The sequence below is a fragment of the Podarcis gaigeae genome, assembly GCF_964106915.1.
Source record: "Podarcis gaigeae genome assembly, chromosome: 10".
Classification (NCBI taxonomy): Eukaryota; Metazoa; Chordata; class Lepidosauria; order Squamata; family Lacertidae; genus Podarcis; species Podarcis gaigeae.
Window position 1 is genome coordinate 1,970,689 of NC_139686.1, and position 12,053 is coordinate 1,982,741.

At 48.6% G+C, this 12,053-nt stretch overlaps 2 protein-coding genes across 2 annotated transcripts; both read right to left on the bottom strand.

Annotated features, from left to right (window-relative positions):
• Positions 1–2,377: 2,377 nt before the first annotated feature.
• LOC310825783 (olfactory receptor 5V1-like) lies at positions 2,378–3,313 on the bottom strand (the record flags this gene model as incomplete). The annotated part of the gene is made up of 1 exon (XM_083699583.1): positions 2,378–3,313. One exon carries the CDS (start codon positions 3,311–3,313, stop codon positions 2,378–2,380), a length of 936 nt encoding a protein of 311 aa, XP_083555709.1.
• Positions 3,314–7,161: 3,848 nt separating this feature from the next.
• Positions 7,162–8,112, bottom strand: LOC310825839 (olfactory receptor 5V1-like; the record flags this gene model as incomplete). The annotated part of the gene is made up of 1 exon (XM_083699661.1): positions 7,162–8,112. The coding sequence occupies one exon, from the start codon at positions 8,110–8,112 to the stop codon at positions 7,162–7,164; it is 951 nt and encodes a 316-aa protein (XP_083555787.1).
• Positions 8,113–12,053: the final 3,941 nt, after the last annotated feature.

A 12,053-nucleotide genomic window follows, 5' to 3' on the forward strand; every position in this document is an offset into this window, starting at 1 on the left:
ATGACTCTGACAACTTAGCCAAACTTAAGAACCATCAATAAGTGCCAGAACTAAGACGCATATCCCCCAAAATCTGAGGGATTTGAATTGCGGTTGACATAGAGGGAGCTTATTGTGTATAGTTTACTTAATTGAAGTAAAATTGGTTTTATAGGGGTGTTTTAACTTGGAACTGTTTAAATTGTATTGTTTATGGATAGATTTTGATGTATTGTTTTTAGATATGGGCCAATGGCCGTAATAAACCAATCAATCAATCAATCAATCAATGGCATGGTCCTCTATTGGCAGCCACATCAACTGCAGCAAGGTTTTTCATCTCTCAAAGAATTTATAAAAGAGTGAAGCCAGTTATAAAAACTTCATGGTTTTAAGATGTCACCATTCAAACACTTTGCTTGGAGGTATGTTGGATGAGCCTCGGATTAGGAGAAAGCAAGGCCTTCTTGGTAGTGGCCCCCGCCCTGTGGAACGCCCTCCCACCAGATGTCAAAGAGAAAAACAACTACCTGACATTTAGAAGACACTGTGGTCTCACTAAGCAAACCCCACCTCCCCTTCTTCCCCACTCTCTCCAACCTGAAATGTTTGCTCTGGTAGGAGTGAACTTCAATGATTGATGTAGTAGCTACAATGTGGACCCTGACAGCTGGTGTGGGGACATTCAGTTTGGGAATCTGCTGCTGCTTCCAGGAGATCCGGTGAGGAAAGCCAGGTGGGAGGATCCCAGGACCAGAATGTCGGCATGCAGAGGGCCGGATGGCCAGCTGGCTAGCCCCGGCTGGGCCGTCTCCTTCCAGCTATCCCGCTGCGGAGACCATCACCTCTGCCCCGACCTAAATCAGCGACCCGGGCTTGTGAGCCAGGGCACACTATCAGCAGATCGAACTGTGCACACAGAATAGGCGTGAGGCTTGTGGAAGCATACTACGATTTATTAAGCATAAATCAGGACAAAGAAACATGTCATCTCTCTCTCATGTTGTCTCAGAGAGAACAGCCAAAAGCAAAAGTTATACACACAACGGAAGTTCCCAGCGAGCTGTGCTGAAATCTAAACAGACATGTGACACACAACAATTCCACACGTCTGTTCCTTAAGATGTAATGGAAATGTCAACTGCTGCTTCCAGGTGATACGGTGAGGAGAGCCAGGTGGGAGGATCTGAAGGGCCAGAGAAGGTGGGTGGGGAGTAGAGAGGGTGGTTGTGTTGCAAGGCCGACCATGTCAGGAGAGAATACAGACCGGTCCTGGCACTCACGTTGCAAGGCGTTGCACTAGATGACTCTTGGGACGCCTTCCCAAGCTATGAATCTGCCTTAAGAAAGGTCCCAGGTTATGGCTGCCCCTCTGTGCTAAAGATATTGTCATATCCCTTAAGGAAAAAGCAGAAGAGGTTGGAGGCAAGGTTGGAGGGTGGGGCCTGTTAAGTATAACTGGTTTAATTGACACAGAAATGGGAAATGCCTGTGTATTAATGAAGGTTTAAAATGGAAAAATGGCTAAATATGTCTTGCTAACATAGGGTTTTCCCACAGTAGTTTTTTAAGGGATTCTAAGCTCCTAAATGTGCTACTAATTACCTGTTGTTTGTTTTACTCTAAACTGTGTGTAACCTTTGATCATGCACTGAATCTATGGAGTTGCAAATCCGCCGTCTTGAAAGCACAGTGGTTGTTTCTACGAATGCCGCAGAGAATTAAAAGGACGTAAATGGGTCTCTAAGAGCTGCACATTCTAAGGCCAATGGAGGCTGGAATGCAGGCTGTAGGGGAGAAACACAGTTTGGATTTTGGAATTATGTTGTATTTCTAAGATGTTTCATGGGACAAAGCATTGCTGGCTGAAATCACTATTGCTGAAATTTACATAGAAAGGGAAGCCTAGAGCAACCCTAGCAATTCCTATTGGCTTGACGCCACAGAGCCATCAAAGCTGCCCTCTGCTGCCACCTGCTGGAGTCTCCAAAAACACACCTTTTCCCTATCATCTCCCTATGTTCTATCTCTCAAAGAACTAACAAAAGAATGGAGCCAGTGGAAAAAATGTTCCTGGTTTCAAGATGCTACCATTGCCCCACTCCAAACACTGTAACCGGAGAGCTGTTAGATGAGATTTCTTAGCCTTGGGCTGGAAGCAAATGAGGTGCCCCCCTAAGCAAAGCCCACCTCCCCTTCCTCCCTCTCTTACCACCCTGACATTCCAGTCATGCCTTGGAAGGTGTTATCCACCCATAATAATAAGGAAAGTCTATCTCATTGGCTTTGTCAGTGTCTATACTTTCTCCCTCTTCATTAATTCCCACTCATCAATTTTGCTGTTCTAAGCAGATATGTTTCAACGAGACCTTGCAATATAGACAGCCAGAAATGAGATTCAAACTGTCCCCCTGCAATTCAGAACCTTCCTCAGGGCTTCCTTCACCTCCTTATTGCGGAGGCTGTAGATGAGGGGGTTCAGCATGGGGGTGACGATGCAGAACATCGCGGAGATCAGTGTGTCTATCTCCAGAGAGTAGCCGGCGCTTGGGCGGTTGTAGTTTAGGAACCCGTTTCCGACACAGAGGGTGACCACAACCAAGTGTGAGGCGCAGGTGGAGAAGGCTTTCTTCCTGCCAGTGTTGGAGTGAATCCTCAGAATGGAGGCCAAGATGTAGAAATAGGAGAAGATGATGAAGAGGAAGGGACCCAGGCCCACAAAGATGCTGGTGATGTGAGTGGCCAATTCATTGATGCTCGTATCACTGCAGGCAATTTTCAACAGCGGGGGCACATCGCAAAAGATTTGGGGAATCTGGTTGGCTCCACAGAAGCGAAGCTTGGAGGCCAAGGCAGTGTGAATCGCTGAGTCCAGGAAGCCCCAGACCCAGGAGGCCACAGCGAGATGGATGCACAGCCTGTTCCTCATGAGACGGCTGTAGTGCAATGGCTGGCAAATGGCGGCATAGCGGTCATAGGCCATGATGGCCAACAGGGCAGGCTCACACCCAGCAAAGCCAATCAGAAAGAAGGCTTGTGCCAGGCACTGGTTGTAGGAGATGGTGTGACTCTGGCGCAGGAAGTTCACCAGGATCTTTGGCACAACAACAGAAGCAACACAAATGTCCAAGCAAGATAGGTGACTGAGGAAGAAGTACATGGGGCTGTGAAGGCGGGAATCCATCACGACCACAATTAATATCATGAGGTTGCCCGTGACGATGGCCAAATAGGCAGCTAGGAAGACCAAGAAGAGGAAGACTTGGTCCCCTGGGGCTCTGGAGAGACCCAAGAAGATAAACTCCCCAACCTGTGTTTGATTCTCTGTGTCCATGAAGAAGAAAAGAGGGGGATCTGAGGAGAGATAAATGCGGCGTTGAGGGAAGTTAAAAGGCTTCAGGGGTCGCTCTGCTATAGAAAGATATCTGTACTATCAAGTTCAATTCAGAAGAAGATCCCCCCCCCCATTCTCATTTGCTTTCCCCAGAGTTTATTTCAAAAATAATACCAAGAGGCAACTATACATTCTTTCCCCCTTATCTCCTCAAATGCACCATTTGGTAAAACCCTAAATCCACACGTCTCTTATCTCTACCCGAAACAAGGAGGTGCATTTGGGTTGTCTTGAAAAATCCCAGTGTCCTTTTCCAAGTCTAAAACTTAGGGGTGAGGATGAGGGGAAAGAGGGGTGACTCTGATATTGTCCTGGGCCAGGAGTCAGCTTCACGTGCTGAGCAGCAGCCTGGAGGGGGAGATGGAGGAGTGACTCCACCTGCACCTGATCAGCCTTCCAGGTCACAGAGGAGAAGGCACTGATGAGAAGCAGCCGGCTTCAACCTTCTTAGGTAGAACTTCCAGCAGCACTTAGATCTGGCATAGGCAAACTCCTGCCCTCCAGATGTTTGGGATTACAATTCCCATCATCCCTGACCACTGGTCCTGTTAGCTAGGGATGATGGGAATTGTAGTCCCAAACATCTGGAGGGCCGGAGTTTTTCTATGCCTGACTTTGCTGGAAACAGTGCCTGTGATTCCTGGCCATTCTTTGCTGCTTCCTGCTCTCTGTCTGGACTCTTGGCTTCATGGTCATCCCTGACCTCTGGCTCACCTGACCATGTTGATTGCTGTTTGCCCGACCCTCAGAACAGACTTGACTTTGTATGCCAAGCATAACTCAGAGACTCTTCTGGTTTTATTTTTTTATTTTTGGCCACACACTCCACCAAGCTCTACATGCTGTTGTTTGGCAACAGGAGTATGACAGATATCAATTAGACAATTTCAACTCCCACTGATTTCAGTGGAATAATTAAACATGCCAATCTTTCACTAGAAAGTTCAGTACGATCCCCTGTGTGAATGGACTCAGTGGCAAAACTCAATAAAAAAGATTTTTTTAAAAAAAAAATACCACATTGACACCGGTGGCTTAAAGCTCTATTATGCTTGTTTTGTTAATGAGTACTTGCACATGCTTAGCTGCTAACTATGAATTTAAAAAGAGCAAATAAATGGAAGCATGCTGCAGGGACCAGGAGGGGCTTGTTTGCTGGTGCCCCCACCAACTACCACTCTCTGGGTGGTCATCTGGGAGTCCCCATGGCTCCAAAGTCCAGCCCGAGCTGCACAACTGACTCTGGCTGGCAGCAGCTCTCAGGGTTGGGCACAGAGGCGAGGACTTTCCCCCTGCCTGGTACCCAAGATGCTTTAAATTGGAGATGCCCAAAAGATTGACCCAAGGATCTTCTGCTTGCAATGCAGCTGCTCTGGCAATGAGCTCCAGTCCCTCTTTGAACTTCTCTCTCCTCATTTGATGGTAACACATTCCTTGCATTGCCCTCAATCAAAGAAGACTCCAGTCTTTTGGAAGGTGGGTAAATGACAGCTAGGCAACTCACCGTTTCTTGCTAACTAGTTAGCTGCTGATGGCTGGCCAACTCTGGATTCCTTCTCCTCCTCACCTTGGGAAATGGAGACCTTGAACTTCAGTTTACCCTGGGAAGAAGATATATTAAGGCCCTAATTTCCCACCACTAGGAGTTCTGAATACAACCAGTTGTGAGGAGGCAGCTTGGGCAAAATCTCTTCTCCAAATGTGACACCAAGAAAGGGCCTTGAAGATCTCATGGTGACACCAGGGCCTTGTGGCTGGCTGCCTTTCCTTGTAGGGGAGCAATTGTTACCTCGTGTGTTGACCATGGGGATATCTGTGCACAGAGAATCCACAGAGAGGAAGGCTGCAGCTGCAGTGAATCAAAATGCCCCATGGGAGTAGGATTTTTTTGCAGGTATGATAGAGCCAAGCACAATGGATGGTGTCCTTTAATTGGGGCACCCTTAATTGCTGGTGGGGAGGGGGCAGGAGGCCAGCAGTAACCTCAGAGCTATTAAGTCATGTTACGGAAAGTGTGTCCTCCTGGCAAGATTGAAATTCCCTTTGAGACTCATTTTCACCATTGGAGCTCCTGTGTGGATGTTGTTAAGCCAGGTGAGAAAGCAAGGAAGGAAGAGCTATGGGGAAATTAAAAGTCTGTCTCTCACCTGCCAGCCACCAAAGTTGTAGGCAGTTAGCACAAAGAGGAGGCGACTCTAGTGACCGTGGCTAGTAAGAAGGTGGAAGCAGTAGCCAATGCAGGAGATGTGGAAAGGCACAGCTTTTGGGAGGCTGCCAGCGTCCTGGGCTGGCCTGGACCAGAGAGGAAGAGAGTCTTCTTCCATGGAGGAGGTCCAGACATTAAGGGCTCTGCCATGGAAGATGGAGTAAGTTTGTTTACTCCTACGCAGGAGTAAACCCAAGGCTTCAAGTTGCAAGAAAGGAGATTCTGACTCAACATCAGGAAGAGCTTTCTGCTCAACAGTGGAACGAACTCCCTTGGAAGGTGGTGCACTCGCCTTCCTTGGAGGTTTCTAAGCAGAGGTTGGATGGCCATCTGTCATGGATGCTTTCGCTGAGATTCCTGCATTGCAGAGGGCTGGACTAGAGGACCATTGGGGTCCCTTCCAACTCTATGGTTCTGTGCTTCTGTGTGAGGCTACTCTCAAGGCTGCTCTGGAGGCTGCCGTTTGCAGCAGCTAAGCTGCTTGTGGGGGCAAACTCCCACCAGCAAGGAACATTTTGTCTGAGGCCACCTTATCCCTTATAGTCCCAGGAGGTCACCATGTTCTGCAAAAGAGGCTATCTTTGAAGTCCCTAAAATATCCAAAGCCTAGTCCATGGCAGTTTGGAGCAGTGCCTTCAGAGTGGCTGCCCCTGTTTTGTGTAGTAAGAATTATTATTATTATTATTATTTACACCCCAGCCATTCTGAGCAGCTCCCAACAGAATATTAAAAGCATGATAAAACATCAAACATTATAAACTATCCTAAACAGGACTACCTTCAGGTATCTTCTAAAAGTCAGATAGTCGTTTATTTCCTTGACCTCTGATGGGAGGGCGTTCCACAGGGCGGGCGCCACTACTGACAAGGCCCTGCTGCTGGTACAACATCCGTGTTCAGTTGGGGCAGGTGCCCCTTATTTGTATTTTCTGGAAACAGCTGAAGATACTCTTCTTCTGGCAAGCTTCTTCACGCAGTTGGGGAAGGGTCCCACAGATTTACACTTGCTCATGAACCTACCAATCCCACCTCTTCCCACCCACTGAACTCACCGCAACAGAGTACAAGATTTGGCGTAACTCAGCATCCAAGCACAATGCACAAGGTTTTGTTTGTGTATTTGTTTTTTATTGACAATATTTATTTGCCACCCAACAACAACATTTTCTGGGTCACTTAGATTAAGAAGAAACACAGATGTGAGCAACAAAATATAAAGCTTTAGTCATAACAAAAGATGTCAGCGGCAACGGAAAATAAATTAAGATTTTAAAATGAAGAGTATTTTCCAAAATTCTCTGGGGAAATAAAATGGCTTTATCTATTTATATTAACTGGCTCCAAAGGCCTGTTGAGTATCTTTTGTCTAGAACAATTTCAAATAAAACCCAAGTTTTCTTGGACTAACTCCTTCTTGTTTGTCTCCTTCCACTAAGGAGTTAACCAAGGTGTCTGGAAGGCCGGTAGCCTAGTGAGAACCACAGACAGAGGGAATCCAGCACCTCCTTTCATGCCCTGTTTTGGGGCCACTGGGCTTTGCAGGGAAGATGGCTGGCGCCTTCTCCTTCCCTCCCACTAACTCTCACTGCTTGCGAGAGGAAGTGCAGAACTTCCTTTGGCTTTCCAGAACCTTCCTCAGGGCGCCCTTCACCTCCTTGTTTCGGAGGCTGTAGATGAGGGGGTTCAGCATAGGGGTGATGACGCAGTAGAGTGTGGAGATCAGGGTGTCAACCTCCAAGGAGTAGCCTGCGCTGGGGCGGTTGTAGTTCACCAATCCATTTCCAAAGTAGAGGATGACCACTATCATGTGGGAGGTGCAGGTGGAGAAGGCCCTGTGCCGCCCAGTGTTGGAGCGGATCCGCAATATGGAAGCCAAAATGTAGACGTAGGAGATGACGACTACCAGGAATGGGCCCAGGCCCATAAAGATGGTGGCTATGTGAACGGTAATTTCGTTAACGCGCGTGTCCCCGCAGGCAATTTTCAGCAGCGGTGGGAGGTCGCAGAAGATGTGGTGGATCTGGAAGGCCGCACAGAAGTGTAAATTGGAGGCCAAGGCTGTGTGAACCACTGAGTCCAGGAAGCCCACGACCCAGACGATGGTAGCTAGTTGTACACACACACGCGGACTCATGAGGTGTGAGTAATGCAAAGGCTGGCAAATGGCGGCATAGCGATCGTATGCCATGGCGGCCAACAGCCAGCACTCAGAACCCGAGAAAGCCATCAGGAAGAACATCTGGGCCAGGCACGCGTGGTAGGAGATGGCGTGGTGGTTGTTGGCCAAAATATTGGGGACAGTGACAGATGAGGAGCAAACGTCCATGCAAGACAAATGACTGAGGAAGAAGTACATGGGGCTATGAAGGTGGGGATCCAGCAGAATCAGGCCGACTATGGTGAGGTTCCCTAACAGGGTGACCAAGTAGATCACCAAGAACACCAGGAACAGGTATGTCTGACCATGCGTGATCCCGGAGAAACCCAGAAGAACAAACTCCGTCACCTGGGTCCAGTTGCTGCTGCCAGCCATGGGAAATGTGGAGATTATCTGTAGAGAAAGTAGGTAAGTAAAGTAAGTAAATTTTTATTTATACCCTGCCATCCCCAGCTAAGACCGGGCTCAGGGCGGCTAACATCAAATATCAAATACATTGAAACACAATCAAACAATTGATTAAAATACATCTTAAAAATTAGAATCAGGATAAAATTTAATGATTGCCCATGAATTACAACCATAGTGGTCGGGAAACTCAAGTATTCATCAGGGCCAGCTGCCCATGTTGGTCCCACATGAGCCGATAAAAGGGCCAAAGAGGTAACTTAGAGGGCCCCATAGAGGGGCGTCAATCTGGGCCCGGACTGAAGGCCAGGCAGAACAGCTTTGTCCTGCAGGCCCTGTGGAAGGATGTCAAATCCCGCAGGGCCCTAGTCTTCTGTGATAGAGCGTTCCACCAGGCTGGGGCCAAAGCCAAAAGGCCTTGGCCCTGATTGAGGCCAGTTTAACTTCCTTGAGGCCCAGGACCTCTGAGGTATTATTTGTGGACCGTAAGGTCCTCCACAGGGCATACCAGGAGAGGCGGTCCCATAAATACGAGGGTCGTAGGCCACATAGGGCTTTAAAGGTCAAAACCAGCACCTTAAACCTGACCCTGTACTCCACCGGGAGCCAGTGCAGCTGGTTTAGCACTGGGTGAATATGATCCCGTGGCAAGGACCCCGTAAGTAGCCTCGCAGCAGCATTCTGCACCCGCTGGAGTTTCTGGGTCAGTCTCAAGGGCAGCCCTACGTAGAGCGAGTTACAATAATCAACCCTGGAGGTGACCGTAGCATGGCTCATTGTGGCTAGATCAGGGAGAGAAAGGTAAGGGACCAGCTGCTTAGCACGGTGAAGGTGGAAAAATGCCGCCTTTGCTGTAGCTGCAACCTGCACCTCCATAGAGAGGGAGGCATCGAAGGTTACACCCAAACTCCTGATGGAAGGCGCTGGCACTAACTGATCCCCCGCAAGAGATGGGAGTTGGCCCCCCAACCCCATGTCATCCCGACCCAGCCAGAGGACCTCTGTCTTTGAAGGATTTAGCTTCAACCGGCTCCCACGCAGCCATCCAGCCACAGCCTCCAAGCATCTGGTCAGTGTGTCCGGGGCCGAGTCAGGATGGCCGTCCATCAACAGATAAAGTTGGGTGTCATCAGCATATTGATGACAATCCAGCCCAAAATTCTTGACAAGCTGGACAAGGGGGTGCATAAAAATGTTAAAAAGCATAGGGGAGAGGATTACGCCCTGCGGCACTCCACACACCAAGGAGTGCAGCGATGACAACTCCTCCCCTAGCGCCAGCCTCTGTCCCCACCCTGAAAGGAAAGAGCGCAGCCATTGTAAGACTGTGCCCTTAATCCCCACATTGGCAAGGCGGTGGTCCAAAAGTTCATGGTCAACCATGTCGAAGGCTGCTGACAAATCTCAAAGAATCAGCAGTCCCGACCCGCCTCGATCCAGCTGTCTATGGAGGTCGTCAGTTAGGGTGACCAGAGGTGTCTTAGTCCCATAACCAGGATGGAAGCCGGACTGAAATGGATTCAAAGTCGATGTTTCATCCAGAAACCTACTAAGCTGTTTGGCAACCGCTCTCTCAATTACCTTACCCAGGTACAAAAGGTTCAAAACCGGGTGGTAATTGGATAGATCTACACGATCTGATGATGTTTTTTTTAAGAACAGATGCACCACTTCAGCTCCCCTGGGAATGTTCCCGTGCCGAGAAGAAGGATGGTGTTTGAGGGGAAGGCTGCCAGGCAGAAAAGGGAAACAGAGGAAATTCCTGCATGGCAGGGGGTTAGACTAGAGGACCTTTGGGAGACCCATTAAAATGCTACAGTTCTGTAATTCTATGATTGTAAGTGGTCTTCTACCCACTCAGACCATTGATCCATGAAATACGGTGTTGTTGGTGTTCATTAATCTTCTCAGTCTCTTGTCACCCGAAGTGACTTATGGCAAAGAAAAATGGTATGGGGGGAAGGGGGGGAATCATTAAATATATTGATGTTTCACATAACATTTTATTGGAGGGGAGGGGGAAACCAGCCATATAAACAGGAAGAAACAACACTGACCACACACAAATAATAAACTAACCGACACACTGACAAACTAATAAGCAAATGAGCCTCCATCTCCCCCTAGTCCAAAAATCATTCACATCGAAGTAATGGTTTTTCTCCTTTAACCTCCCCACCCAATAGTCTGGTGTCAAGGCCAGCTGCTACAAATCAGTGGTGGGTGGGTTAGGGTCCTTCAGGGATGGTCGGACGTCACTCCTCTCCCTTCAGGGGGGGACAGGAACAACCCTGCTTTGACGAATCAGGGGTGCTGTTGGAGACATCCCCAACTGGCTGGTGGCCGTGACATTTCCTCTCCAATCCCAGAATTCTCATCTCTAGTCTTCAGTCTCTAGTCTACATTGGCTCCCAGTACGTTTCCGAGCACAAAGTGTTGGTGTTGACTTTTAAAGGTCTAGGCCCAGTATACCTGAAGGAGTGTCTCCACCTCCCTCGTTCTGCCCAGACACTGAGGTCCAGAGCCGAGGGCCTTCTGACACTTCCCTCATTGCGAGAAGCCAAGTTACAGGGAACCAGGCAGAGGGCCTTCTCGGTGGTGGCGCCCGCCTTGTGGAACACCCTCCCACCAGAGATCAAAGAGAAGAACAACTACCAGACTTTTAGAAGACATCTGAAGGCAGCCCTCTTTAGGGAAGCTTTTAATGTTTAACAGACCACTGTATTTTAATACTTTGTTGGAGGCTGCCCAGAGTTGCTGGGGAAACACAGCCAGGTGGCCGGGGTATAAATAATAAATTATTGTTGTTATTATTATTCAGGACCTGTCTTGGTCAGGAAAGGAAGGCGGAGCGGAGCCTGGAATAACAAGCACCACAAGCAAGCTGATGTCTCCTCCTCTGCCTTGGAAGAGGCAACACAATGAACCTTTTGTTCTGCTTTGAGGATGTGGGGAAGCCAATGGGATGTGGTGGTTAGAGTGTTCTGACTGCTGGTTTCTGTTTGAGCCCCTGGTGCTGTGACACTTCTAGTTGGAAGAGACTGGAAATCAGGTGGGGGCAGCAAGATGATCTCTTGAGGTGTGCTGTCTGCTGAAGAAAGAGGGCTTGTTCGCCTCCACTTCTATTCTGCTTCTATATTTGCAGATAAAGCAAATGTTTCAGAGACCAGAGCACAGGTCTGAGTCAGCATAAGGCAGCTTCATATAGTCTTATATGTTCCACAGCTACTATGTTATGGTATGGAGATGGTAACTCCATGGTAGTTTCTCTCTCCAGTAACCTCCCATTCCAAGGAAAGTCAACCGTAAGTGAACATTGCACTCCAAAATATCTCACTGCTCAGGGATTGGGATGGGAAGAACAGAATTATAAACTCCTTTGTGCATTGAAAAGTGTGGATTGGATAAGATTTGGGGGAGGGGCAGTGGTGGTGGGGAGAAATCTCTTGCTGTGTCAGCTCCATATATAGGAAAAGGGTAAAGGGACCCTCACCGTTAGGTTCAGTCGCGGGGTTGCGGCGCTCATCTCGCTTTACTGGCCAAGGGAGCCGGCGTACAGCTTCCGGGTCATGTGGCCAGCAGGACTAAGACGCTTCTGGTGAACCAGAGCAGTGCACGGAAACACCGCTTACCTTCGCACCTGAGCGGTACCTATTTATCTACTTGCGCTGGCGTGCTTTTGAACTGCTAGGTTGGCAGGAGCAGGGACCGAGCAATGGGAGCTCATCCCGTCGTGGGGATTCGAACCGTCGACCTTCTGATCAGCAAGTCCTAGGCTCTGTGGTTTAACCCACAGCACCACCCACATCCCTAGCCCAATATATATTGTCCCATAAATGAATTTATTATTTATTGCATTTATAACCCACCTTTTTCTGCAACATTCAGAGAAGTGCTAATTTCGGCGG